The following is a 26,614-nucleotide window of genomic DNA, read 5'->3' as shown; positions in this document are numbered from 1 at the left end:
TGATGTTAAAGCACTTAGGGCAAAGTAGCTGCTAGGTAGGGGACTGTCATTTTTCATACATACTGGATTGCCAATAATCATTTATTGATTACTTCCCGAGTCAAAACACTTTATGTGTTTGTACCTCATTGAAACATCATCGTTTCTCTGTAGGGCAGATACAGTTATATTAAGACATATAAGGCTCCTAACACTAACGGCACCTAGTAGGCGCTCACCAAAGGCTATATTACTGAGAGCTCTTGTCATATTAAAAAAAAAAAAGAGCATGGAAAAGGGGCTTTGCAAGGTTTAAGGTGCCGCACAAGTTTTTTTTTTTTTTTTTTTTTTTTTTTTTTTTTAAGATTTCATTTATCCATTTGACAGAGACAGAGACAGCCAGCGAGAGAGGGAACACAAGCAGGGGGAGTGGGAGAGGAAGAAGCAGGCTCACAGCGGAGGAGCCTGACGTGGGGCTCGATCCCACAACGCCAGGATCACGCCCTGAGCCGAAGGCAGACGCCCAACCGCTGTGCCACCCAGGCGCCCCGTCGCACAAGTTTTTGCTACAATTGTTACGTCACCCTTTGTGGTCATAATCTTTTATTCTTTCGGCGCTATCATGGTCTCCTAGTTACCGTGGCCATGGAAACGCGGCCCGCCGTCTCGGATTGGGATGGTTCGCGGGTTCCCCCTACAGGCTACCTTCCTGTCCTGCTGCGGGATGACGGCTCGGGCCTTCCCGTGGGGAGCCGGGAGTTGTAGGCTACGGAAGGCGGCTGCCGCCGAGAAAGGCACGCCGGGAATTGTGGTCCTAGGGAGGGGCGGTTGACCCAGACCCGGCTCCCGCCACAGCCGCATGGCGGCTGCGACTCGCGGCTGCCGGCCCTGGGGCTCGCTCCTCGGGTTGCTGGGGCTGGTCTCGGCTGCGGCCGCCGCCTGGGACCTGACTTCGCTGCATTGCCACTTCGGCACCTTCTGCGAATGTGACTTCCAGCCCGACTTTCAAGGTGAGGAGCCGCAGGAGCCCCGAGCGCAGGGGCCGGCGGACCGGGGAGCCCTCGGACTTTGGGGTTGCGCCCGGGCCAGACCTGGAGGGTAGAACAGGGGCGCGGGACCCGCAGACTTCCGGGTGGTCCGGGCCGGAAGTGGGCCGGGTGTTGAGGGACTGAGAGCCTGGAGCACCGAACTTGGGGCGAGGGTTTCAGGAAGCCTGTTTGGGGTCGAGGCAGAGCCCTGTCACGATGGGGAGAGGCATTTGACAGCAGGGCCTTGGGGGGTTGGGCCTCCACAGTGGACTGGCCATCAGGGGAGAAGCCTGCCTTGGGCGTAGGCCCGAGTCTTGGGCCAAACCTGTAGACAGCTCGCAGCCACTTAGAGCTGAGCGCAATGCAGTGGGCCAGCTGGTGGGAGCGCTGCCGAGCGGAGTCAGGTCTGAGGGTGGCTGCCGAAACCGCAACCCGAGTCCCCAAGGGCCCCACTCCCTTTCCAAAGACAGTTTGTAAGAGCGTCCGAGACACAGGGATCCCTAGACCAGGTTCCAGACATGACTCCTCCCCACTCCCTTCGATGGCAAGCGTGTGTCTTCATCTCAGATACTGTCCTTCTTGTGGCCCTAGGTCTGGAGTGTGACCTGGCCCAGCACCTGGCCGGCCAGCACTTGGCCAGGGCCTTGGTGGTGAAGGCACTGAAGGCCTTTGTGCAGGACCCAGCCCCTACCAAGCCACTGGTCCTCTCCCTGCATGGCTGGACAGGCACCGGCAAGTCCTACGTCAGCTCCCTGATCGCACACTACCTCTTCCGGGGTGGCCTCCGCAGCCCCCATGTACACCACTTTTCCCCCGTCATCCACTTCCCCCACGCCAGCCACATGGAGCGCTACAAGGTAGGCTGGTGGCATCCTGGACCACCATTCACCTGCATGCTGGGGTGCCAGACCACAGGGAGTGAATGAGTCCTGAGTCCAGAGAAGGGGGGGAGTCACTCGTTCCAGGCCACACAGCCAGTTGGAGCCTCAGCTCTCAGGACCCATCGTGAACAGAGCTCGAGATGGACAAGGGACACGGGATTGTATAGTTGCAGGTATTCTGTATTGAGCACTTACCTTTGCCAGTCTGCGTTATCTTCTTTCTATAAAGCATGGTCCCAATTTGAGCCTTGGAGTAAGCATTCAGTAAATAGTAGCTCTTACTACCATCGTTGTCGATTGCAGGGTCCTTTCCAGGCTGGTCTGTTTCAGCTGTCAACATTATTGAGAAGGTTCAGGGAGCAGAAAGGAACCTTCCTCTTTTATGGAAGTAGGAAGTATCAGAGGAGTTCTGAACAGGCAGATGTGAGGCTGGGATTGAGTCTCTATCTGCTTGCTGACTTGCTGTGTGTGTGAGCTTGAACAAGTCTCTGACCCCTCCGGGCCACAGTTTTGCCACCAGCCCCATGAAAGGATTAGTTAGTTTTCTCTGGGAGACCATACCTGCCTGGGAAGGAGATAGTTCTTGCCTTGGGAAGAAGTCTGAGGTGAGAGGAGTACCTCCAGGTGCCTTCAAAGTCCTGCCTCTCCCCTGCAGAAGGATCTTAAGAGCTGGGTCCAGGGGAACCTCACAGCCTGCAGCCGCTCCCTCTTCCTCTTTGACGAGATGGACAAGCTGGACCCAGGTCTGATGGAGGTCCTGCAACCTTTCCTGGGCTCCTCCTGGGTTGTGTTCGGGACCAACTATCGCAAAGCCATCTTCATGTTCATCAGGTAGGCCCACCTTTGCAGCAGCATGGTGCGGGGACATTTGTCCAAGGTCTCAGCTATCCAGTCTCGGCCTGTGGTCTCACACCAGAATACCTTTCCCTCAGCCCAGTTGGGCTTTCCCAAAGCCCCTCACACTCTGGCTGTGACGCCGTTCTTTAAATTTTGACATTCTCAAAGCCCGTTCTGGGCTCAGTCTTTGGGATCCTCACTGTTTCTTTGTGGAAGCCCTGCTAGGCTAAGAGTTTTCCCTCTTCTGTAGCCAGGAGGACACAGACCTGGGAAAAATAGGACTAGGATTCTAGTCCCATCTCTAAGAGTTCTAGCTGTGTTTCCTTGGGCAAATCACTTCACCTCTCTGAACTCCCATCTCCTCTTCCGCACAGCAGGGCCAATATTAATGCCCCACTGTCCTCCTAGGGGCTGGGGGAGGGAAGGTCAGTTAGGGGACCCAAAAGTGTTTTGTAAACTCTAAAGTGCACGCACATATAGGTGAATTTCCAGGCGTCATGGTTGTAGACACGGGCTCTGGAGAGGGGCAGTGGTTCCTATGGTATGTTTGCAGTGGGTTTGGCTCCTGCCGGTGCTGAGCTGGGTGCCCAGGCTCAGGTCGTGTTAGGCGGCACATGGGAAGCAAGGGCCAAATCCCGCCCCCCACGGTCTGAGCCATGGCCCGCATCCCCCATGGTTTCAGCAACACTGGTGGTGAGCAGATCAACCAGGTGGCCCTGGAGGCGTGGCGCAGCCGCCGAGACCGTGAGGAGATCCGCCTGCAGGAGCTGGAGCCCGTCATCTCCCAGGCTTTGCTGGACAACCCGCACCGTGAGTTCAGCTTGGGACCCCCCACCCACCTGGGGTAACTTCAGCAGGCCGAGGCTGCACACCCACATCCGCTGGGCTGGGCCAGGTTCTCCCAGGGTCTGACGTGCGGCCCACTGACCCGGTACTTCTCAGCCCAGGCTTTGGTGCTCCTGGCTGTCATACGACCTCCCTGAGCCCACCGCAGACCCTTCTCGCATTGCCCCTTCCTGCAGATGGCTTCTGGCGCTCAGGCATCATGGAAGAGCATCTCCTAGATGTCGTGGTGCCCTTCCTACCACTGCAGCGGCACCACGTGCGGCACTGCGTGCTCAACGAGCTGGCCCAGCTGGGCCTGGAGCCAAGAGAGGAGGTCGTCCAGGCTGTGCTGGACAGCACCACCTTCTTCCCTGAGGAAGAGCAGCTCTTCTCCTCCAACGGCTGCAAGACTGTGGCCTCCAGAATTGCCTTCTTCCTCTGACTCTCCGGATGGTGTCCTTGCCCTCCTCTCCCTGGCCAGGCTGTGCAGGAAAGCCCTGGGGCCTCTGCAGTAGGCACACTTTTCCCGAGCCTCTTTGGAGAGTGAGACACAGAGCCCAAAGTGAAGATGAGGAGGCATGCTGGCTATGCCATGAGACAGAGGGCCCTGGCCTCTTCGCTGGTCTGAGGGCCTCTTGGCCTTTGCTTCCTTCCCTAGAGAAACCACTGGTGACCCCAGGACTTCAGTGAGCCTTGACCTTGACCTCCAGCCTAAGCCTTCTTAAAATGTGAATTATAACTCAGGGACTGTGGCTCGTGGCTGCTCTCTCCCTCTTCGGTCTGTTATTCTTGGCCCTTTGCTCTGGCATCATCCTCTCAATCATTCATTCCACACCCCGTGTCCCTGTCCTGTAAACCCAGGTGGAGACTTCTCAGTCTTCATGAACAGAGGGACTCAAGCTGCCATGTGGGCCTGGTTTTTAAAGTTTTTAATTTTATAAAAGAACAGATACAATAAACTTAGCCATGGGACCAGAGGAATGTTGGCTCAGGTATCTAATTGCTCTGGAAGGAGGCTATTTTGGTGGGTGCCAGTGAATGTGTGTGGGGGTTAGAATCTCTCCATACCTAGCAAGACGTTGAGGGGGCTGAATGGCCCCTTCAGGGAGCCGTGTAACTGCTGGGCCAACCTTTATTTTTCTGGGGTTCTGGCTCAGGCCCTAGGTGGTCGGGGGCTTTCTGAGATTTGGGCTCGATACCCAGGTGACCTCGGTCTTGCTGGAACCTGGGCTTGTGTCCTGCCTCCAGCTCTCGGCACCCATGGTCTTGCTGGACCTTTGGCATTGGTCCTGAGTGGCCTCAGTGTTGCTGGGGCTCCAACTTGGATCATAGAAATCCTTGGTCTTGCTAGAACTTCGGATCAGTCCCCCACCCCAGCCATGGGTGGCAGCCTTACTGGGTCCCCAGCTCTGGCCATGGGCAGCCTTGATCTTTCTAAGCCTCTGCCTTGGGCCCTGAGTGGCCTTGGTCTTGTTAGGCTTTTGTCTTGGGCCTTGGGTGGCCTCTGTCTTGCTGGAACTCCGGCTCTGACCCTGGGCGGCCTCCATCTGGCTGGGCCTCCGGCTCTGGCCCTGGGTGTCCTCCGTCTGGCTGGGCCCCAGGCTCTGGCTCTGGGTGGCTTTGGTCCTGCTGGGGCTCTGGCTCTGGCCCTGGGCGGCCTCCGTCTTACTGGGCCTCCGACTCTGGCCCTGGGCAGCCTCTGTCTTGCTGGGCCTCCGACTCTGGCCCTGGGCGGCTTTGGTCCTGCTGGGGCTCCGGCTCTGGCCCTGGGCGGCCTCCGTCTTGCCGGGCCTCCGGCTCTGGCCCTGGGTGGCTTTGGTCCTGCTGGGGCTCTGGCTCTGGCTCTGTCTCTGGCCCTGGGCGGCCTCCGTCTTACTGGGCCCCCGGCTCTGGCCCTGAGCAGCCTCCGTCTTACTGGGCCTCCGGCTCTGGCCCTGGGTGGCCTCTGTCTTGCCGGGCCTCCGGCTCTGGTCCTGGGTGGCTTTGGTCCTGCTGGGGCTCGGGCTCTGGCTCTGGCCCTGAGCGGCCTCCGTCTTACTGGGCCTCGGGCTCTGGCCTTGAGCGGCCTCTGTCTTGCTGGGCCTTCGGCTCTGGCCCTGGGCGGCTTTGGTCCTGCTGGGGCTCCGGCTCTGGCCCTGGGCGGCCTCCGTCTTGCCGGGCCTCCGGCTCTGGCCCTGGGTGGCTTTGGTCCTGCTGGGGCTCTGGCTCTGGCTCTGTCTCTGGCCCTGGGCGGCCTCCGTCTTACTGGGCCCCCGGCTCTGGCCCTGAGCAGCCTCCGTCTTACTGGGCCTCCGGCTCTGGCCCTGGGTGGCCTCTGTCTTGCCGGGCCTCCGGCTCTGGTCCTGGGTGGCTTTGGTCCTGCTGGGGCTCGGGCTCTGGCTCTGGCCCTGAGCGGCCTCCGTCTTACTGGGCCTCGGGCTCTGGCCTTGAGCGGCCTCTGTCTTGCTGGGCCTTCGGCTCTGGCCCTGGGCAGCTTTGGTCCTGCTGGGGCTCCGGCTCTGGCCCTGGGCGGCCTCCGTCTTGCCGGGCCTCCGGCTCTGGCCCTGGGTGGCTTTGGTCCTGCTGGGGCTCTGGCTCTGGCTCTGTCTCTGGCCCTGGGCGGCCTCCGTCTTACTGGGCCCCCGGCTCTGGCCCTGAGCAGCCTCCGTCTTACTGGGCCTCCGGCTCTGGCCCTGGGTGGCCTCTGTCTTGCCGGGCCTCCGGCTCTGGTCCTGGGTGGCTTTGGTCCTGCTGGGGCTCGGGCTCTGGCTCTGGCCCTGAGCGGCCTCCGTCTTACTGGGCCTCGGGCTCTGGCCTTGAGCGGCCTCTGTCTTACTTGGGCCTTCGGCTCTGGCCCTGGGCAGCTTTGGTCCTGCTGGGGCTCTGGCTCTGGCCCTGGGGGGCCTCCGTCTTACTGGGCCTCTGGCTCTGGCCCTGGGTGGCTTTGGTCCTGCTGGGGCTCTGGCTCTGGCCCTGGGCAGCCTTGGTTTTTCTGGGGCTGTGGCTCAAGCTTAGGTCTTCTCTGTTGTTCTCCAACAGGTCTGAGGATTGAGTCTTCAGCAGTGAGGAGTCGGAGGATGTCACAGCAGTGGCTGAGGTGCTTTTGTATTCCTGGCACATAGTGGACGTCTCTGTCTCTGAGGTGGACATGGTCCTGACTGGGAAGGATGTGCCAAGAGCATCTGTTAGGCTGCCCTTCCCAGACAGCTCCAGGAAAAGGAGGTGTAGGCCTCACCCTTGCCTATATCCCAGAGGCATGGCCAAGGGGAAGATCTGCCCAGTGCTCCTCGGCAGCCTGAGTCCTGCAGGTGGGCCAGGGCTGTGGGATAAGTGGGAGACACTGAGGGCTCACCATGCGCCCTTCAAAGTGAGGATTCTTCCTCCTACTTTATAATCACAGAGCTATAAGTAGCAGAGCCCAAATGCACATGCAGGCCAAGGAGTCTCTGACCCCTGACCTTTGCCTGCTCTGCTGCTTTGGCTTACTCAGGCCTGGCAGGAGCACTGGGGACTTACAGCCCAAGATGGAGCCTGAAGAGGTCTGCTCGAGGTAGCTGTTGGACAGGGACCTCACCCTGCTGGGTGCAGGCTCCCACTTCTCCTCCTAGGGCAGAAGACAGGTGGGGCAGTTGCAGGCCATGGGAGGCCCTGGGCGGGTGGCTCAGCTCTGGAAGGAAGGCCAGCAGCATAGAGCTCCTCAGGGGGCCCCAGCTGGGGCTGGGCAGCAGGTGGAGAGGTGAAGACTGGACAGGAAGGGGAGTGATCAGACTAGATTGGCAGGGCACTGTGAGAAATTTCGGCAGTGTTCAAGAGACTGCTTAGGCCTCAGTTCTGCCTTCTGCAAAATGCAAATTCGTTTCAGTATGGGATAGTCCTCTGTCAACTGTAAAGTGCCGTACCCCGGGGAATAGCTACTGAGGAACTGAGCTTTTTATGCTTTCCATTCTATCCCATTTTGTCCTCCTACATATCTGGGAGGGAACTACCGCTTTTACCATTTCATGGACCAGAAACCAAGGCTCCAGGAGCCTAAGCAGCCTGCCCACGACACTCAGCTAAGAAGCAGAGGAACAGAGCTTGATCCAGGCCTGCGGGACTCCACAGCCGGGCTCTTGGCTGCCAGCCACCTCTGGCCCACTCACGCCTGCCGACAGTGGAGGATGTGTGGGAGCAGGGAGGGGGCAGGCAGAGCCCTAGCAACCAGCAGGCGCCAGCTCCACATCTCCCTGAGGGAGGGAGCTCAAAATGACCCGGAGGGGGGGCACGAGTTTTGTATTTTTGTGTTCTAGTGTGAGCTCAAGAACTGTAGCGCTAGCCTTTTCCATTTACGGCCAGGGATGCTGGTCTTCCATCTACTTCATTTTCATGGTTTCCTTTGAACACAAAGGTACTTGCTGTCCATCGGCAGCTGAGCGGACAGATTGTGGGCCTTTCCCAGGACGGAATTCTTGACCAGCGATGAGAACAAACAGTCAACTTAGATGCATCTCACAAACAAGCTTAGTGAAGGGAGTCCGAGACAAGCAGGCACACCGTACTTGTCCACTGGTGCGAAAACATGCACGTTCATTTGTGCTGTTAGGGATCAGGACAGCCTTGGGGGTGCACTGGGCTAAGGGAGGGGCCCAGCAGGGGGCATGAGGGGGCTTTGGGGGAGCTGGGAGTGTGTTCTTTCGATAGGTAATGGCGTCATAGGTGTGCTCGGTTTGTGAAGATTCATCAGCTCTCTCACTGTTGATTTGTGTACTTTTCTATATTTACGTGACATTCAATAAAAAGTTCTTAGAGATGGATTTAAGAATTAAGAAAATCCAGGCACAAATGCCCAGTGCACAAAGAATTTATGAAGGTGAGTGTGGCAAGGTGTGGGGAGGCCTTTCTGTGAGGGGCCCACATCTTCGTGCCCTTCCTCAGGGGTGCCCCTTATTGATACCATCCCCAACTCACAGCAGAAGGACCCCAGCCCAAGTCACACCGCGGAGCGGTGGCAGAACCAGGCCTGGATGCCAGCCTCTAGCCAGTCTGCTGCCCTCAGCCCTGGCTCCAGCTACGCTCCACCCCAGACCTCAAGGGCCATAGGCCCCAGCCTGTGGCCCACTCACCTTTTCCTCCTCCTGGAGGGCCTCAGCTTCATCCGGACCTGCTGGTTCTCCCTTAAGGGTCTGGGGAGTGGCCTGGAGCTCTTCAGAGATCCCAAACAAAGGCTGCCACTGGAAGTGCAAGGCCCGCGCCTTCTGGCGCACTCGTTCCCGCTCCCTGAGCTGCCTGCCAAGCCATGGCCCCAGAGTGCAGGGTAAGCCCCTCTGACTCGGCCCACCATCCCCAGGGTCCAGAGAGTGGCCTGAGGAGGCAGCGGGGGCAGGAGGAGCCTTGATGCCCAGCCATTTCCCACTCCTGGCCCGGGGCCCTCACTTGAGGAACTTGCCCCACAATGCCTTGAGGGATGCCAGCCTGCAGGCTGCTCTCCAACACCCGATCCAACTGCAGCCTGGCCAGGTGGGCCACCTGGCTGCAGAGCACCTCCTCCACCGGCATGCCCGGGAAGAGGCTGGCCATCAGTGGGAGCAGCTGCCAGGAGAGAGCCAGGTGTGGGCCAGGGCAGGGGGCAGACGATGTGGTGCCGCCCTGCCCTCACAGAGCCCTTCTCAGGGCTGACGTGGGAAGGGTTTACAAATTGCTGATTTTAAGGGCCAGACCTCCTTGCCCCTGAACTGGGAGAAGCCTGCGAGGAGGCCTACCGGGAGAGGGCGCCCTGACATAGCCAACTGTGGGTGCGGGCGCCAGCTGGGGGGGGGGGGTCTGACTGCTAAGCTAAGCGTGTACCCTGGGGCAAGTGTACTGACTTCTCTGAGCCCTACCCTCCTCACCTGCAAATTGGGGTGGTGGTGGTGATAATTTTAGCTGTCTAGTGGGGTGCTGAAGAGGGGTAAATGGCAATGCCGGATGAAGTGGCTGGAACAGTCCCTGGCACAGTGTAAGTGCCTGGCATCAACAGCTGTTTAGTTTTGCTAGGAAATCAGGCTTCTTTTAGGAACAGGGAGTATCTTTAGGCAATGGCAGGTATTGACTCTGGAGTCTGTCCCCCACCCCTAGCACCCTGGCCCAGCAGGAGCCTACCTTGGGTTGCTTGGGGTTGAGAAGCAAGACGGTAGCAACATCCAGGCGGGCCCCTAGAATGTTCTGCAGGAGCTGCCGGGTCCTGGCACGGTGCAGGTAGTACACGGCCTTCTGGGGGTTGTGCCGAATGGCCATTGAGAAGTGGCTCTCCGCCTTATTGAACTGCCTGCAGGACAGAGTGGGCCACAGGCTGCAGTGCGCTGGGCCCCGGGGAGGGACATGGAGGCTCCTGGGCCCCCCCTGGGGAGTTTGGGGGAAATCAGGCTGGCCTCTGCTCCCCCACCTCCACCATGCCCCTCTGCACTGCTCTTCTACCAGCTACACTCTTAATGGCCCCAACACTTAAATGCTAGTATAAGACCCCAATAACAGTGAATGTTTTTAATATCCTGGAGGAAGGAGGGCCTTTCACAAGAATCTCACAAACCCAGCAGCTAAAAATGAGAAAATTAATTTGACTATGATTAAATCCCAAATTACTGAATAGCCAAACCACCACAAAGGAAAGCAATAAATAGGGGAAATACATTTTCCCAGAGAAGGCAGATAATAAGCTGAGTTTCCTAGCCTACGAAGACCTCCTGTAACAACAACAACAAAAAGCTTTAATGAGCAATTTGTTATTTTTTAAAAATCTTACTTATTTAAGTAGGCTCTACGCCCAACGTGGGGCTCGAACTCACAGCACCAAGATCAAGAGCCACACGCTCTACTGACTGAGCCAGCCAGGTGCCCCTTCATGAGCAATTTAACACCAAAAGGGGCAAAAGGTTTGGGCCAGCCATAATGACCGACATGCACGAAAAAGATGCTGGATTGCACTAGCAAGTTAAACAGCAACGTAAATCAGCTGTGGGAGAGCGCTGTTTTGTCTACTAGATTAGTGAACTGAAAACAGTCTTAACACTCCCCACAATGCAGGTCTGGGGAAACTAAGGCTCTCCATTCCTGGAGGAAGTTTATAGTGGCTCACTGTTTGTGGAGAACAATTGGATATTATTTTTTTTTAAGATTTTATTTATTTGATAGAGAGAGAGGCAGCCAGCAAGAGAAGGAACAGAAGCAGGGGGAGTGGGAGAGGAAGAAGCAGGCTCCCAGCAGAGGAGCCTGATGTGGGACTCGATCCCAGGACTCTGGTCACGCCCTGGGCAGAAGGCAGATGCTTAACGACTGAGCCACCCAGGCGCCCCTGGATATTATTATTCGTTTTAAAATGTTAAATGTTCACAACCTTTAACAACAGTTTAGCTCCCAGCAATCTAACTACAGCACTACTAGTATAATGCGTGAAAATGTATGTCTCGCATGCTCATTACAATAAAAAACAAAAAACAATCCAATTAGTCATCGGTAGAGAGTTGTCTAAAGAAATGAATTGTGGTACTTCCATAGAATGGAATACTATGCAAATAATAAGAGAATGAGGCAGTCCTATATATAATGACGTTGGAAGTAAAAAACCAAGTCAGAAAACAGTTTAGCGCGACTTTACTTTTGTAAAATGATAATTGTTAATACATGTATAGGAAGCAATCCGGAGGGATCTTTACCAAACCTATGGGGGGACTAGTGTCCGGAGACAGGTATTAGAAGGAACGTTCACGTTCTGAATTATACATTACCAAACACTTCAGTTTTTTTACAAAAAGCTCAATTACCATAGCAATATTCAGAAAAAAGTGAAGAATTTTTCACGAACACTTGAAAACTAAAACGGTTATTCAGGAGACACACCTGGGAGAGCATTGGATCTTGACCCAGGGGTTCCAGCAGGTGGCTCCGTGCCAGCCCCCCCCCGCCCCCCCCAGCCCAGGACCGCCCGCAGCTCGCACCTGCTCCTCTGCTCGCAGAAGCCCATCTTCTCCTGCAGCAGGCCCATGCGCAGGTTGGCGCCCTCGTCCCGCGGGCTCAGCGCCAGCGCCTGCTGGTAGTCCGCCTCCGCAAAGGTCAGGTTGCCCAGCTGGAAGAAGCAATCTAGGGCCCCGGGAGGGACGCAGGGCTGAGCAGGCCCCAACCCCAGTGCCCAGGAGCCCCAGCCCAGCCTGCTCCACCCCCCTCCAGGGGATCCTGAGACCGGTGGCTGTGAACTCCCGAACTCCCACTCCCGCGGGCGGTGCAGGGCGCCTGCCAAGCTTTTCCGTGCCTCGGGGCACCTTTTCTCAGCCGCCTGATTCTGAGCACTTTGAAGAGACTGTAGCCAGTTTGTCTAAGGCGACACTTCGCAGGATGTGTCCCCAGGGCCCTGAAGCTCCTTCCCTCCCCGCTCCCTCCGTCAGGGGGCTCAAGCGCCCAGCCCAGGGCTTAGGGGGGCGAGGGGCCGCCCCCACTCACCGCCCCGGTTGATGTAGAGGCCCTTCTCCTGCTGCTCGTCCTTGAGGGCCTTGTTGAGCAGCAGCACGGCCTCCTGGTAGGCGCCCTGCAGGTAGCAGTGCACGGCGAAGTCGTTGTAGGTCAGCAGCAGCTGCCGCTGAGCCTGCCGCACCATGCCCTCCTGGCTCTCGCTCAGCATGTCCAGCGCCTTCAGGAAGTCCTCCACGGCGGCGTCAAACTCCTGGAGCCGGCGGTGCACGGTGCCCCTGTGCGGGAGGGACATGAAGGCCAAGGCACCCCCCCTCCCCCGGTGCTGGTGGCTCGAAGGCCCTCCCTTCATGCGCTACTTTGGGTGTGGAGCTGGCTCTGGATCACTACTCGGAGAGCCTGCTGGTCACAGGGAGTTTTGCTCTACCCAAAAATAGCTTCCAGCTTCCTTTCTAGGAAGTAGGTGCATGAGTGCCAACCTCTATGCTAAGGCCTGTTTGTACCTGGGACAGATGTTTTACCCCAGTTTATACGAGAAAACCTAGACTCAAGCAAGTTAAATGGCCCCAAATCACATAATAAGCCCTGGGCGAGGGGTAGATTCAAACCCAAGCCTTGTCCACTGAGCTAGGCTGAGACTCCCAGCGGGAATGCTCAGCAGGCCTGGGCGTCTGGGATTCCCAGGTGAACAAGGGTGGCTGCCTGCCCCTCTTCCAAGGGCAATAACAGCTAAGACCTCTCCCTGGCTTTGACTCTAATGGGGAGTAGGGAAAGATTATTAGAGGCTACTTGGGGAAACTGAGGCCTGGGGAGGATTAAGGCCTCTTCTGAGACCCAACAGCAGGACCCAAGATGGGCGCCCCCACAACAGAGTACCGGAAAAGGAAGAGGCTAGGGTCCAGAGGGTTGTTCTCAATGGCACAGCGGATGCACTGCAGAGCATGCTGTAGCTTGCCCTGCACGGCTAGGATCCCAGCATCCTGACGCGCCTGCTGGGCTTGGTCCACCATCGTCTGGAGCAGCGCCTTGGCCTGTGGGTGCTTGGGATCCAACAGCAAGGCGCTGTGCAGGTCTCGATAGCAGAGGCTGGGCTGCAGGGGGCCAGGGATGGCATCAGGGCAGCCAGCTAAGCTGCTGCTGGACAGGCACACCTCCAGACCATGCCACCCACCCTCGATGTCCCTGCATTGCTATGCCACCTTTTTTTGCCTCATGAAAGCAGCAGGGAGAATTATGGGATAATCCCATCCCAGGCCCCATCCCCACCGGTCCCTTTCCAGATGCAACACCTTTCTATAGCAGATGCCTCCTCCGTGGAGGACTTCAAAGCTCACTCAAGGTGGAGGGAGGGTGTGTCCTCCTGACTGTGACTGTCACATCCTCCCTATGCTCCCATGCACGTGCCCTCCCCAACTCCCCTGACCTCTAAACCCAAGACAACTCTGAGGACAGATGCAGGCCTGGGCAGGAGCAGAAAACATCCCCAGGCAAATACCTTCCACTGGGAGAGCAAGTCTGTCAGTCAGTCAACAAACAGTTTAACAAGCATCCTGTGTCCTGTAGGGTAATGGGTTGGACGGTGAGCAGAGCAAACAGTGTGGACAGCAGTTGCAAGTGGAAGTCAGGAGGGGGAAGATGGCAGAGGCTCGGGACAGGGCTTTGGAGTAGGTGGGCTTGGGTTCAAGGGCAGCACCACAGAGAACTGGCTGTGTGACCCTGAGCAAGTCACCCAGGCCCTCTGGACCCATTTCTTCATCTGTGAAGAGGACAATGGGTTGTAGCTACTCAAATGATTACCTCAAGGATACCTTCAAGGTCAGCATGAGTCAAGTGCTTAGAACGCGCCTATGTATTACAGGGGTTGAGGTGGCAGGAGGGGCCAAACTCCCACAGCCAACAATTACCAATAATTACTAGTCTCCTGTCTTGGAAGGAAAATCTCTCACTGACTCACTGCGGGGGCCCAGAAGCCCAGCCCCCAGCACAGGGAGGCTCAGGTTTCCAGCTACCCCAGGATGGACCACCTGGTGACTGAGATGAGCCCATCCATCCCTTCTTCCCCCTGAGTTTCCTAGGCCAAGCGGGAGCACCAGGCATTGTTGTGGATCCCTCCCTTTCCCTCCTGCCCTTCCCCAACCGTCTCTGCTCCTGACTTCCAAAGGACTGTGGGACTGGCCCCTTTCTGGCCACCCTCACGGCCACCCTCCCTTCCACCCTCCTGTCCAGGTGGATGGCACCCAGGCTCCCAGCCTCCAGATTTGCTCCTCTAGCCCAGACTCCTCCTGGCAGCCACAGGAGCTTTCTAAAGCTCCCTGCCCCAGGGAGTACCCTTTTGAGGCTCCTGCTGCCCCCAGGAAGAAGTCAGGGGTCTCCTCGGTTCACAAAACCCTGCCTGATGCCCTCTCATACCTGCAGTCCCTCCTCTCTTGTGACCCCAAGTCTCCCTTGCCCCCAAGCTATTGCCTGTACTATCTGGCTCCAAGCCCGGACAGTGAGGCAAATAAGGAGAGACAGGAAAGGAGGAGGAAGGGCCACCTTATCTAACAGATCCTTGGGTGCCCCCGCACTGTGCTGCTTCCCACACTTGTGAAATCATTTTCTGTGCAATCTGTTCAAGGATGTCTCCCTTGGGCTCTAACTTCCATGGGGGGGGTGGCACAGGTTTCTCACCTGGTGGCTCCTGGGGGCTGACATAGGCCTGGCACAGAGCTAGATATGAGTGATAGCTGGACAACTATGCTGAGTGGTCAGCGAATGTCCCTACCACATGGGCAGCCTAATGGCCTCCCCTAATCTCAGGGTATGCTGGGGGCACCCACACAGGAGGAGGGCCACCCCCACCCCGCCCTCCCCATCCTACCTTCTGGAAGAAGTTGTAGAGCCTGGCTCGGAGGATGAAGACATCGGCATTGGTCGTGCCAAGCTTCACCTCCTTGGTGACGAGCGAGAGGCAGTCCTGATGCTGTTCGAGGGCCAGGAGACAGGCCATGCTGAGGACAGAGGGCAAAGACACTCTGTCTACCAGGCAAGAGGGGCAGGAAGGGGCTGCAGGGAGAACGCAGCAGTGCGCTGGGCACTCACCATCGGTAACGGAAACTGGCTTTCTCCGGCTGGAGCGCAGAGGCTTGCAAGAAGACTTTCAGGGCTTCCCGGAAGGCAAGTTGCTCAAACAGGCACTGGCCCTGGGGATACAGGGGGCAGTCCCTTCTGCTTGTGACTCTGGCCCAGCAGCATCCACTAGCTACAGAGAACACCCACTGGGGCAGGAGGTGAGAGAGACAAGAGCCAGGGACACAACCCTTTAGATCTGGGAGAAACTTTAGGGGACAGAGACAGAGATGGAGAGAAATGGAGAGAAGGTGACAGAGATGGAGAGAGATACAGGGTGAGGGAGTGACAGAATTATACAGTTGGCAAAAGAGGGCAATACAGAAACAGGAACAGAGAGAAACAGAGAACCTTGGACTTTGTTGGTATTTTGTGGTTTGATATTTTTTATTTTGAATTGTAATTGGGGGACATAATTACCTTATTAGTGCTTAGAGCCTCTAGATGCCAGGTTTGTGTGGTCTGGTACAGTAGCCACTCGCTTCATGTGGCTATGCAAATTTAAATTAATTAAATAAAATTTAAAAATCAGTTCCTCACTCACACTCTATTTCAAGGGCTCAGCAGCTCCATGTGGCCAATGGCTACCAGATTAGACAGTGCAGAGTAGACCACTGTCATCACTGCAGAAAGTTCTATTGGGCAATGCTGCAAAACTTTATCCCGCCCTGGTTTTAAACCAACTCTGGAGGTGGGAGAGGTCATGAGAGGGGCAGCAGGCACAGACGCAGACACAGGGACAAGAAGGGCCCTAGAGACAGAGCTGGTGCCAGCAGCAAGGAAAACCCCCCACAGCTAGAGGGAGAGCCAACAGGCTTGGATGTGAGCTGGGTGCAGTGGGCAGGCCTGTAAGCAGCCCCGGGCACCTGCAGGTAAAGGACCAAGGTAAGCCGCTCCAGGTACTTGGTGTTTTCTGGCTGGAAGGAGTAGGCCCTTCGTAGGTTCTGGGCGGCCGAAGAGAAGTCACAGAGTTGGATGTAGGCCTCAGCTCGTAAAGCATAGAAGTCTACCTGAGGAAGAGGGGACCCAGGCTGCTGTCCCCTCTCCACCGTCTGCTGAGGCCTGATGCTCAATAACCAGAAGGGACTTGGTGGCCCCGAGAGGAGGAGCCAGACAGCCAAAGCGACAGTGAGGGCAAAGTGTCAGCAACCGCCCGTACCCACCCCCTCACCAGCTGGGAGTCCAGGTGGAGGGCACGGGAAAAGAACAATACAGCCATCTCCCAGTCCTCTTTCTCCAAGCACTGCAGGCCTTGGTGGTAGCTGTGGAGGCAGGGGGGCACAGGCAGAGGGGCTGGCCCTGCCTTTGACCAGCCCAGGGCATACTCCCAGCTGTGGCCGTGGGAGTGGGTTGGGAGGAGGGGGGACGTGAGCGGAGAGACAGGGTGGGGCCAGTAGACAGAGACCCAGGGAGAGGAGCCTGGCATCCTTGGAGCTCTTCCCCGCCAGCAGCCTTTCATCTGCTGAAGTGGAAGAGCCCTATTATACAGTTGAGTTCACTGAAGGCCAGAGAGGGAGACGAATTGACCCAAGTCCGTAGGGCACACCACTGGGTGTGCAGGGTAGGAACCTGGGACCGTGGGACAAGGTAGTCACTCACTACTCCCTGACTTTGAGGGGCACTGTTAATCCTGTGACCTTCGGTTTTACATCATCCAAGTTCTGGAACACCTGGCTGCTCCCAAAGATGCGGTGTAGGGTTCCCTTTGGGACTGGAAACACCCATGGCTTTGGGATAGGCTGTGATGGAGCCGGGTCAAGCCCCAGAGCATCCTAGAACCAAGGGACAGCAAGCTGAGGCAAGCCTCAGAGATGACCCCTGCCCCTCTTACACACACTCCTCAGGTGTTTTACAGGATGGATGAGGGCTGGAAATGAGGCTGGTAGGAGGCACAATTTGGGTTTTGGTGGCACTCCCAGTCCCATTCCCTTTAGGGATGTTCCAACTTCTCTCTCTCTCTCCAGTCCTGCCTCTCTCCCTCTCCTATGTCAAGGTCAGGGGCCAGAGTTCTTACACTCACACTGCACTCTGCTCTCCTTCTGGTCCTCCTCAGCTCCACCTCTTAGTTCCGGAACTCCCAAAACTCTAACGTCTCCAGCTCAGGCCCTACCCCAAGCTGCAGGCCCAGGAGGTCCTGCAGCCCTTTGCATATCCTGTGGGACCCTCATGACCAGCAGGGTAAATTGAACACCTCACCTGACTTCTGCCCCAGGCGTTCCCACATTGGTGAGTCCACCTTCCAGGCAGTCACCTGTGTCCTATCAGTCCTCATGTCCTGTCTGTCCCACTTCCTGAAGATCTCTAAGTTCCCTTCTCCTCTCCGGCCAATTCTGACCTCCCCAACCGCTCACACGTCTCAAGCCCTCGCTTTTCTGCACTGCGGCCAGGGACTTCCTGAATCGCACAACTTATCCTGCCTCTCCTGTACTTTTTTAAAACCTTTCCTGCAAACTCAGCCTCGGCCTCTTCTCTCCTGACCCGGTCCCGCACCTCTCTGGAGTTTGTCATAAATTCCCTTCCGCGAAGACCTCTGGAGGCCCACTGCCGACGTTGCCAGGAGCCATCTCCAAGACGCCCATAGGCTCCGCCCCCTCAGGCCACGCCTCCGGGATCCAAGCGTCCTTAAGAGCCGGAAGGAGGTTAGCAAACTTATCAGCCGGGGAGGCTGAGGCTACGTCAGGCAGAGGACTTGCCAGGTTTCCGCAGCGAGGCAGGGCCACAGCAGGGGCCAGAACAAGGTTCCCTCCTCCCAGCCCGGAGGTCATACAAGGGCTCCGCGAGTTCACAACAAACCCCACAGAAACACCATGAGGCTGCGCCGCGGAACGCGCTGAGGTGCCAAAGAACGCCACCGCCCCGCCACTTCCGCTCCTTAGAAGCACGCCGGCCCGTAGCCCGCCCAGGATTGGACGCTGGGGACAGCTGGCCACCGCGATTGGTCGACGGCTGAGAACGTCAGGGGGCGGGGCCGAGGACTTAAATAGGGATATCTTGCCGCGGCTCGGCTGCCTGAGAGCGACGCTGTGGCTGAGGCGCGCCATGAGTCTGGGGGTTTTGGAACCCCGGCCGCCGGGGAAGCGGTGGCTGGTGAGTGGAGTGGGGGGCGGCGGCGTAGGGGCTCCTGGGCCCTAACTAGCTCCTGTTCTGCCATTGTCTCCAGACAACATTCCCCAAATTCCTTGTCTCGGTTTTCTTATCTAGAAAATGGGTCCAGTATTCTGACGGGCCCTAAACTTCTGGGAACTCTGCTCTGACCGCTCAGCTCGCGGGGCCCTCAGCCTTCTGGAGTCACCGGGGTTTCTGGGCCCCCTTCTTTGCGCCCCTTCCCCACTCTACCCTGCCGTCCGTTTTCCTTTCTCTGGCTTGGATCCTAGGGGGCGCTGTGAGGTAGAGGGTGGCGAGAAATGTCGGGCCTCAGTTTCCCTGGTGCCGCCCGCAGGTGGCCGGCCTGGGGAACCCTGGACTGCCCGGCACGCGGCACAGCGTGGGCTTGGCGGTGCTGGGGCAGCTGGCGCAGCGGCTGGGTGTGGCGGACGGCTGGGCGCGCGACCGGCGCTGCGCCGCCGACCTCGCCCTGGCCTCGCTCGGGGATGCCCAGTTGGTCCTGCTTCGGCCGTGGCGCCTCATGAACAACAACGGGCGCAGCGTGGCCCGGGCGGGTGAGTTGAGGGCACCCGAGGAGGCCGGCCGGGAGGGCGCAGGGGCGAGAGCGGGGGGTTCTGGGCGGCGGCAGATCTGTTCACCTCCAGGTGCCTGTTGAGCTCCAATTGCTGCGTATGGCCTTGGGTACTTGGAGGAATCTCAGGTTCTTTATACGCGAAATCGGGTTAATTGCGGTTCCTCCTCATGAGAGCTGTGAATGGGGACAACCCGCGCTGGGCTAATGGGCAGTAACCAGGGCCACTGTTGTCTGTGCCCAGCGGAGCTGTTTGGGCTGACTGCTGAGGAGGTCTACCTGGTGCACGATGAACTGGACAAGCCCCTGGGGAAACTGGCTCTGAAGCTTGGGGGAAGCTCCAGGTGAGGCCCTGAGCAGGTCAGGGTGGGCCAGGGAAGAGCCTCCCAGTTGGAGTGGGGTATGAGTGCCGATCCCAGTCTCGGCAGGGAATAGGGGTGCTCTGACCCCAGCCGGGGCTGGGAGGGGTGAAGGGTGCTAATCTAGGGAAACACTAATTGGCCCTTCCGTATCCCTTTGAAGGGGCCACAAGGGAGTCCGTTCCTGCATTACCTGTCTCAACTCCAGTGTGAGTCTGCCCCTCTGTCCTGCGCTGGGTTTTGTGGGCCAGCATGGGGCCCCCGACACTCCTTATCAAAGCTCTCTGGGCCCCTCTGATCCCCACAGGCAATGCCGAGGCTGCGGGTGGGCATTGGGCGCCCGACACACCCTGACACGGTGCAGGCCCACGTGCTGGGCTATTTCTCCGCCGCTGAAAAGGAGCTGCTGCCTCCATTGCTGGAGCGAGCTACCGACCTGCTCCTGGACCACATCCGTGAGCGAAGCCAGGGCCCCCCGCCAGGCTTTGTCATCACTGGACACATGCCTGCCTGACCACCATGCCCACACACCTAGCCATGTTCACAGAGGTGCCACGTCAACTTGTGGTATCTACTTTTTATAGAACTCTTCTCTGGGCCGCCCCAGGCTGCCTATGGATTAAAGAGGGGACTGTGACTACAGTGGTCCACTTCTGGAATGGGGATTGGTCTTCTCTCTGTGTCTTACTTGGAAAGTAGAGAAACTTCAGGAAGACTAAACTTTTTGAACCTTTTTGGAGAACCAGAGGTGTGGATCTGTAAGATTAAAGACGCGGCTTGAAGCTGAGGCCTCCTGGGGGGGGGTGTCCCGGGGGATCCCACCCTTCCCCTGCTAGTGGAGGAAGGGCCAACAGGGTCCATCAAGCCCCCTTCCCAGGCGACGTGTGGGCATGCCTTAGCACACTGAGGCCTTGCCACACTTTTCTTTGGGGGAAAATGTGGGCTTAGAGAGCTGGGCACAGCCCCCAGGCTGTACAGCTGCAGCGTGGCAGAGCTATGATCTGTACCTCAGCTGGCTGCTGTCTTGCCGTCCCTGGGGCCCTTGACACTCTTACCTCAGGGCAGCTGTGCACCTGGAGGGTTCCCACACGGGTTGTGTGTGAAAGCAGCCTGAGGTCCTCAGGGTTGGGTGGGATGTGGGCCCGTCGAGGCACCAGGCCCAGGTCCCCCGGCTGGTAGGGTGTGATGCTGGATAGCTGCTGGGGCAGAGACCCCATCTTGGGTGGCTGGGTGCTGGGCTGGCTGTGGAGAAGGGACTGGCATCACCACCTCCATTTAATAGTTGAGGAGGCTGAGGTTCAGAGAGGCCTTGGGGAGCCAGGTTTCTGGTGGCCCGGGGTCAGCCAAGAAGAGCCCCTGGCCAAGTCCCACAGCTGCTGCCTCTGAAGTCATACAGAAGTCATACTCACTCACCTCTCCTTGAGCGGGCCATGGGGCTGGCTTTCTCGCCGGGGCCACACCGCCAGCTGGGGACTTAGGAGCGTGGCTGCGCTAAGCATGGTCAGCAGCTGCTGCAGCATCTCCTTGCGCTGTAGCTGGAACACGACATCGAAGTCGCCGTCCTCCTCATCGGGTTGCATCTGCCGGTGAGAGTGGGCCATGAGGTTCAGGCCCGGAGTGGCCCCAACATCCACCTCTGGGAAACTCCAACCCCGGTGCCTGTTTCCTCCAAGTGTGCCTTGGCTATGGTGGGATACCCATTCTCCAAATGTGAAGCCTGAGGCACAGGCCTTCCAGGGCCTCAGCGAGGGACTCGAGCAACTTTGAGACCTTCAGGGGATCTTTGGAGTGCAGAATCAGGAAAGGACAGACTTGCCAGGAGTCTCTCTAGGGGAAAGGTGCGGCCTCTGGCCCTGGCCTGGCCCTCTCCCGGTATCCCCATTATCTCCGAGCAGTGTCTGACGTTGGCCCACTCCCCCCACCCCTGACTTTTACCGACTTCTTGTCACCTGTAGAATGTCCTGTAGGAAGACGGTGGCTTGGGCCAGGGCTGTCTCCAGACTTGCCCGAACCTTCTGCTCTTTGGTCAGCTCCTGCTTTAGCCGTTGTGCCTTAGCTTGCTGCCTCTCCAGCTGCAAGTTCAGCTGGTCTCTCTGACTCCTGCACCCAGGACCGGGACGAGTCAGCCCCCACCCCATGCTAGGCCGTTTCTCTCTAACCCACAGGGGCCCTCATCCAGCCCCAGGCCTTAGCCTGCTAGACAGACAAAGCCTCAAGACCCCCTCGAGAAAGGGGAAGCCACTGGCCTGTGTCATGGCATGTGGCCTAAAAGGGATGGGCTCAAGACCCCACTCCCCTGCCTGCCCCCACTGCTCACCCCTCTCTCTGGGCCACACCTCAGAGCCTGGTTGTCCTGCTGCAGCTGCCCAAGGCTCTGCTCCAGTTGGCTCAGCTGGAGGCGCAGCTGCTCGGTCTCTGCTGTGCCCCGCTGGTGTTCAAGGCACTTCTCGGTCAGCATGAGGATGATCTGCGGGTGCGGGCAGGTGGCCATGCCCTGGGCCTACTGCAGGCCCTCTGCCAGCCACACTCCCCCACCTCAACCAGAGCTCACCCCGTTGTACAGAGAAGCCAGCCAAGGTCCTGGGGACCCAGCACCGTGTCTGGTCAGAGCCCCCAGCTGCCCAGGGGTGGGTTCCACTTCAATGAGTTATGGGGCTTTAGACCAAATAAAAGCCAGAGGTGCACCCAGCACCCAGGAGACCCCACAAAGGACCCCGTCCCCTCACTGCTGCCTCCCTCATGACTGGGTGCCAGCCTGGGGTCCAACCCTGCTAGGCTGTGTTTGCCCTGAAGCAGGACCCCTAGGGTTCCCTCCTGCTTTATGTGCCAAATGCCCTGTGATGAGGGCCTGGCGGGCACACCTTATGGTGGCCTCTACTATGCCTGGCCATGACCTTCTGGGTGTTTTCCAGCAGATCCAGCTGTTTGCACAGCTTGTCCTGGGTGCCCTTGAGCTGCTCATTCTCCTGCAGCAGCTGCATGCCTTGCCGGGATATCTTGGACAGCTGCAGGGTGACCGTGTTGTTCTCTGTGATGGCCCGCTTTGTCGTGTCCCACATCTGGTTAGTGGCCACCTTGCGGAACTCGGTGGCCACCAGGTTCACACGCTGGATGATCTCCTTCCTCAGTCTAGTCAGTATGGGTGGGAAGGAGGGGCCATCAGGCAGAGTTGGCACAGGCACTGCCCTCCCATGTGGGGTTCCCCAGAGTGCTCAGGGCTACCACTATGCTCTATTTCCCAGGAGGAGCAGGTCTTCAGGCAGGAGGCTTTTCATGGTAGACCCTTTGTACCTCTGGCATTTTGACCCATATTAATATATTATTTTTACCTATTGAGTAAATATAATTTAAGTCACCAAAAGTGGCAAAAGGAAGTCCAAAGATTCTCTAATGCCAGGGTAAGGATTAGAGCTGGGCGCTTATCTGTTTTCTCCTACTCTCTATAAATCACCAGCCAGGCTAGTGCAATCCCCCCAATTAGAAGCTGAGGCTGTCGGAGTCCTGAGGACTGAACTGTGCTTCGCCTCAGCACCCAGCACCCAGCTGCCCACCTGTCCTTGTCCAGCACGGACTTCTTCTCTAGGTTGTACACGTAATCCTTGTATTCATTCTCCTGCTTCCGTAGCTGGTCCTCCAGCGACGCGAACTTCTCTGTGAGCTCCTCCTTCTGCAACCGGAACTCTTCCAGAGCTGCCAGCTTCCCCCCTGCCCCACCGCAGGACATAGGCCTGGTGAGGGGCCACTTCGGGAGGGCAGGGCCCCGGCAGGGCAACAATGGCCTTGAGCGATCCTCCTCCCTCCGCACTTCCTCCATGTCCTCTTGCCCTCCCTATGCTTCCTAATCCAGTAGGGCTAAACCCCTGGCCCTACAACATGTCATGCCCAGTCCTGCCCACGTTCATAGTCTTCATCTGGAATGCCCCCTCTTCCCTGCCACTAATGTTATGAAGCCTCATTCAGTTTCCACCTCCTCCAAAAAGCCTCCCTTGACTTCTGTTTTCTGGAAAGTGACATTGACAGCAGCCACTGAACTTGAACACCTTCTCTGGGCCAGGCTCTAATGCTGTCCTTAATCCTCGAAACAATGCTTGCCAGCTAGGTGACCTTGGACAAGACAATTCAACTTCTTGAGGTGCTTCCTCACCTACAAACTGGGTGATAGTATTTCCTTCCCTGGGCGGTGACTTGGGACGATTAGAGAAGATAATGCGTGGGAAGAAGCCGCACATAGCTGCTGTTACTCAGGGTAGACCTATTATACCCATTTCCCAGATGAGAAAACTGAAGGTCAAAGAGAAGTGCTTGCCCAAGGCCACAAAGTCAGTGGCAGAGCTGGGATTAGAACCCCAAGAGCAAGAGCATTGGGTTTCCCCCCCCATGGTGTGTGCCCCCAGACTAGCCTGCCAATACTCCCCCTCACCAAGGATGATGTTCTCCGTAGTGAGCTGGTCCTTGGTCTCCTGGAACTCATGGCGCACCTGGGCTAGCTGTGCCTCAAAGGCGTCTTTCTCCATCTCCTTGGCCAGCTGCAGGCTTTGGAGCTGCTCATTGAGGTCAGTGATCTCATCCACGCGCTGGTTGAGCGTGCGCTTGAGGAAGGCCACGATCTCCTTCTTGTTGTTGGCCAGCTGCTCAAACTCTTGGCGGAACAGCTTCTCCTGAACAGCCAGCTCATCCCACTTGCGCTGGTACCTGGGGCAGGGGTGGGGCAGAGATCCAGGGAAGTGGGCAAGCCAGGCTTCCACGTGGCGAGGCCCGTTCCCCTGGACCTCCCATAGAGGGGCATTTGAGGTTCCTCACGTGGGAATCCAACCTCATCTCCCACTGTGCCCCCTGATCTGCACTCATGACCACAGCTAACACCTGTGCTCAGCGCTTTACATCCATTACATCACCAGAATGTAAGCTCCATCAGGCCAGAGCCTTTGGTATATTCACAGCTATGTCCCCAACACCTAGGATGATGTCTGGTATATACTAGGCACTCGGTGTGTATATGTTGAATCCATGAGGAAGTGCGTACTATAATAATTATACCCATTTTACAGATGAGGAAATATAGGCTCAGAGGGATGAAGAAACTCCTAGTAAGTGGCGAAATCAGAATTTGAACCTCAGTCAGTCCGTCTGACCCTAAAGTCGAGGCTCTTAACCACAGTGTTTACTGCTGCAGTTGGCCAGCTCTGCACCCCCACCACCAACACGTTCATGCTTTGCAATCCCAAACCTTTGAACATGTCTTCCTTGCCTTTGTTCACTGAGTGAACCCTGGTGAGCCTCCTCAGTGGAGCCTTCTTGGACCCGAGCCACATTTGTGACCCTCTTTGTGGTGCCCTCCTGTCAGTGGGTCCTTGTTCCAATCGGCAGTCAAGACCTGATGTCATATCTATCTTCAGTTGGCAGACCCTGACCACCTCCACCTCTGTATTCTTGGGGCCTGACAGAGGGGCTCTGCAAACAGTAAGCACTTAATAACTGTCCCAAATGCATTATCTCCAAATACGTTTCATCTGCTGTCTCAGCTTGAGAGAAACTTGGGAATTTTTAACAGTATCATATAATTGATTTACTGGTGTTTCCAGTGGAATAATTTGTAGAAGTTCTTTGGAAAGATGTTTTAGTTCATTATTTACTCAACCAACATCTTTTGAAGGGCTACTGCATACAGGGCATTGGGCGGTACAAAGCTGAATGACCTGCTTTCGGAGTGAGGAAGCAGCTTGGTGTAGGGAGGTCAGAAGGGCCAGGGCTCCCATCCTAGCACCTCCTCCTGGGAGTGACTTCCTTCCTGAGTCTCAGTCCCTCCACCTGTACAATGGGGATGATGTCAGGACCTCTCGTGGGACTGTTTCAAAGATGAAGTGAGCACCAGCACAGGACCCACCTGGTGCATATGAAGGACTCAACATTAGCTGTGAGTATCTGCAGCATCATCTGGGGAGGAACTCCTGCCTAATGGTCACTAAAGGGGTTTGTCTTTTAAGGGTCACCCTGAGACTAGGCTGGTGCATCATAAGTGGGAGGAAATTAGTTTTAAAATAAGAAAAATGGGCAAGTTAGAGACCCCTCCCACACACACTACCATCTCACACTACCATCTATGCCACACAGTTATGGGGAGACAACCCTCATTTACATGGGCCCAGAGTGAAAAAACACCTGGAAATCAGTACAGGCACTCTGGGAGTGGGAGGGGTGGTGGAAGAAAGGACATAGGATCCACCCACCTGCCAGGGGCTGCCATTTTCGATTCATCCCACTGATTGAACTCTGTCCTTTTATAAAGCACATAATCCCATGGGGCAGGAGTGAGGCAGGGGGAGGGGTACTTGCCTGGCGTAGGGTTGCCAGTTAGCATTAGGACCCCAGGAATCTGGGAGCCGAGGTAGGGTGGGGTCAAACTGTGAAGTCTCTCAATGTTACTTATGAGAAAGCAGGCTGGGGTTGGGGGTGGGGTCTAGACATCCCATGGGAAGCCAAACACAGGCCTAGGACCCCCTGAGTGAGCCTGCTCTTTCGTCAGCTATAAGCAGGGCTTCTGACTCAGCAGACCAGCCTCCCTGACCCCACCCACCGGGCCAGCCTGTCCTCCAGGTCTCTGATCTGGATGTGGTAGAATTCTCGGTTCTCCTCGCTTAAAGCCGTTTCCATGGGCTTGTTGGCCATGTTGGGATCCTTCTTGCCACCTTTCTTCTTCTTGACCTCGGGCTCCTTGGCCCCCTTGGTTGCCTTCTTTTTGGGAGCCATGGCTGGTGACAACCACTGCTCCAGGGCCCCTTTAAGAAGCCAGATGGTTGCTAAGGAAGGTAGTCCCATACATAGCAACAAACTGAGGGAGTGAGGCAGAGCTTAAAGGGACCCTGCCCTCTTCCTGGCAAGGCTGGGCTCCAGCAACTGGCCTTCCCCTCCAGGGCCAAGCACCACAGAGGCCCTGGGCCAAGGTGTCCAGGCCATGGCATCTCAAAGATCGGGATGCCAGGCTCTTGGGGCACTTTTTTGGGCTCTGGGGAGACCTCACCTTCCCCCAGGTGGAAATGTTACAATGGGTGAGCCCTAGAAACCACCACCTTGCCAATCAGAGAGGGGGGACCTTCCCAGAGTCCCGAGAACCAAAAGAAGCTAGTGCCCAGGTCAATGAACCTCTCCCTTGACCCCTCTGAGACCAGCTTGTTAATTCTTTGGTGATATAGCTACATAACAAATCATTTTCTCACTTCACCCGAAGCATGGTGGGGAGGCAGTATGCTAAGAGATGCCCTGTATCAAAGGCTCCTAAGCTGGAGTCCCAGGACGTCCCTGTCCAGAGACTGGCTCCGTTTTCCACAAGGCTTAGTGGAAATGTCCCATTTGCCCCATGCTGACCCAGGCAAACAAAGGCTCACTGTAGGCTTTGACCTGGGATGGCAGCATCCTGGGGCAGGGGGATAGGTGGTCAGTGTCCTGCTGGCAGATGCCCTGGCTTGCAACTGTGAGCCCCACCTAGGCACGGGCCCCACCATGCTCCATCTCCCAGCCCTCATCTCCAGC

At 57.1% G+C, this 26,614-nt stretch overlaps 4 protein-coding genes across 6 annotated transcripts; 2 read left to right on the top strand and 2 right to left on the bottom strand.

Annotated features, from left to right (window-relative positions):
• The first annotated feature begins 707 nt into the window (after positions 1–707).
• On the top strand, positions 708–4,531 carry TOR2A (torsin family 2 member A). 3 transcript variants are annotated; one of them, XM_034664566.1, is made up of 5 exons: positions 715–989; positions 1,599–1,864; positions 2,544–2,719; positions 3,408–3,535; positions 3,673–4,531. In XM_034664566.1, the coding sequence occupies exons 1-5, from the start codon at positions 839–841 to the stop codon at positions 3,990–3,992; spliced, it is 1,041 nt and encodes a 346-aa protein (XP_034520457.1). In that variant the 5' UTR covers positions 715–838; the 3' UTR covers positions 3,993–4,531. The 3 variants fall into 3 exon arrangements, with proteins under 3 accessions (XP_034520458.1, XP_034520457.1, XP_002916375.1); XM_002916329.4 differs by having other exon boundaries at positions 727–989; positions 3,748–4,531; XM_034664567.1 differs by lacking the exon at positions 3,408–3,535 and having other exon boundaries at positions 708–989; positions 3,748–4,531.
• A 144-nt stretch (positions 4,532–4,675) lies between these two features.
• Positions 4,676–17,902, bottom strand: TTC16 (tetratricopeptide repeat domain 16). Its single transcript, XM_034663733.1, has 16 exons — positions 17,543–17,902; positions 16,652–16,824; positions 16,224–16,314; positions 15,919–16,062; positions 15,026–15,126; positions 14,805–14,934; positions 12,821–13,035; positions 11,978–12,222; positions 11,479–11,620; positions 9,647–9,812; positions 8,951–9,097; positions 8,632–8,790; positions 7,046–7,133; positions 6,450–6,687; positions 6,154–6,286; positions 4,676–5,091 (listed from the first exon to the last, which is right to left on the bottom strand). Exons 1-16 carry the CDS (start codon positions 17,558–17,560, stop codon positions 4,711–4,713), a joined length of 2,571 nt encoding a protein of 856 aa, XP_034519624.1. The 5' UTR covers positions 17,561–17,902; the 3' UTR covers positions 4,676–4,710.
• Positions 17,864–20,149, top strand: PTRH1 (peptidyl-tRNA hydrolase 1 homolog; the record flags this gene model as incomplete). Its single annotated transcript, XM_002916328.4, has 5 exons — positions 17,864–18,139; positions 18,492–18,711; positions 18,973–19,072; positions 19,251–19,296; positions 19,395–20,149. Coding segments are annotated over 5 exons (849 nt in total), but the record flags the coding sequence as incomplete, so codon positions are not given.
• On the bottom strand, positions 19,714–25,985 carry CFAP157 (cilia and flagella associated protein 157). The gene is made up of 9 exons (XM_002916340.4): positions 25,662–25,985; positions 23,508–23,779; positions 22,639–22,792; positions 21,949–22,216; positions 21,424–21,554; positions 21,037–21,187; positions 20,501–20,667; positions 20,143–20,329; positions 19,714–19,843 (listed from the first exon to the last, which is right to left on the bottom strand). The coding sequence occupies exons 1-9, from the start codon at positions 25,901–25,903 to the stop codon at positions 19,772–19,774; spliced, it is 1,644 nt and encodes a 547-aa protein (XP_002916386.2). The 5' UTR covers positions 25,904–25,985; the 3' UTR covers positions 19,714–19,771.
• Between the last annotated feature and the right edge of the window lie 629 nt (positions 25,986–26,614).

This window comes from Ailuropoda melanoleuca, chromosome 7 (assembly GCF_002007445.2).
Source record: "Ailuropoda melanoleuca isolate Jingjing chromosome 7, ASM200744v2, whole genome shotgun sequence".
NCBI classification, from domain to species: Eukaryota; Metazoa; Chordata; class Mammalia; order Carnivora; family Ursidae; genus Ailuropoda; species Ailuropoda melanoleuca.
Note: the sequence above shows the minus strand (reverse complement) of the source record. Positions and strands in the feature narration are given on the sequence as shown.

Excerpts from the sequence above, each read along its gene's own strand:
- TOR2A (XM_034664566.1), top strand. The coding sequence starts at position 839 with ATGGCGGCTGCGACTCGCGGCTGCCGGCCCTGGGGCTCGCTCCTCGGG. Across the intron at positions 990-1,598 it reads CTTCCAGCCCGACTTTCAAG|GTCTGGAGTGTGACCTGGCC; the intron begins GTGAGGAGCCGC and ends TTGTGGCCCTAG. Across the intron at positions 3,536-3,672 it reads TTTGCTGGACAACCCGCACC|GCTTTGGTGCTCCTGGCTGT; the intron begins GTGAGTTCAGCT and ends TTCTCAGCCCAG.
- TTC16 (XM_034663733.1), bottom strand. Across the intron at positions 9,813-11,478 it reads TTCTGCGAGCAGAGGAGCAG|GCAGTTCAATAAGGCGGAGA; the intron begins GTGCGAGCTGCG and ends TCTGTCCTGCAG. Across the intron at positions 8,791-8,950 it reads CTCAAGGCATTGTGGGGCAA|CTCAGGGAGCGGGAACGAGT; the intron begins GTTCCTCAAGTG and ends CTTGGCAGGCAG.
- CFAP157 (XM_002916340.4), bottom strand. The coding sequence starts at position 25,903 with ATGGGACTACCTTCCTTAGCAACCATCTGGCTTCTTAAAGGGGCCCTG. Across the intron at positions 20,668-21,036 it reads TCCTACAGGACATTCTACAG|ATGCAACCCGATGAGGAGGA; the intron begins GTGACAAGAAGT and ends TCTCACCGGCAG. Across the intron at positions 19,844-20,142 it reads AGGTGCACAGCTGCCCTGAG|ATCCACACCTCTGGTTCTCC; the intron begins GTAAGAGTGTCA and ends TTAATCTTACAG.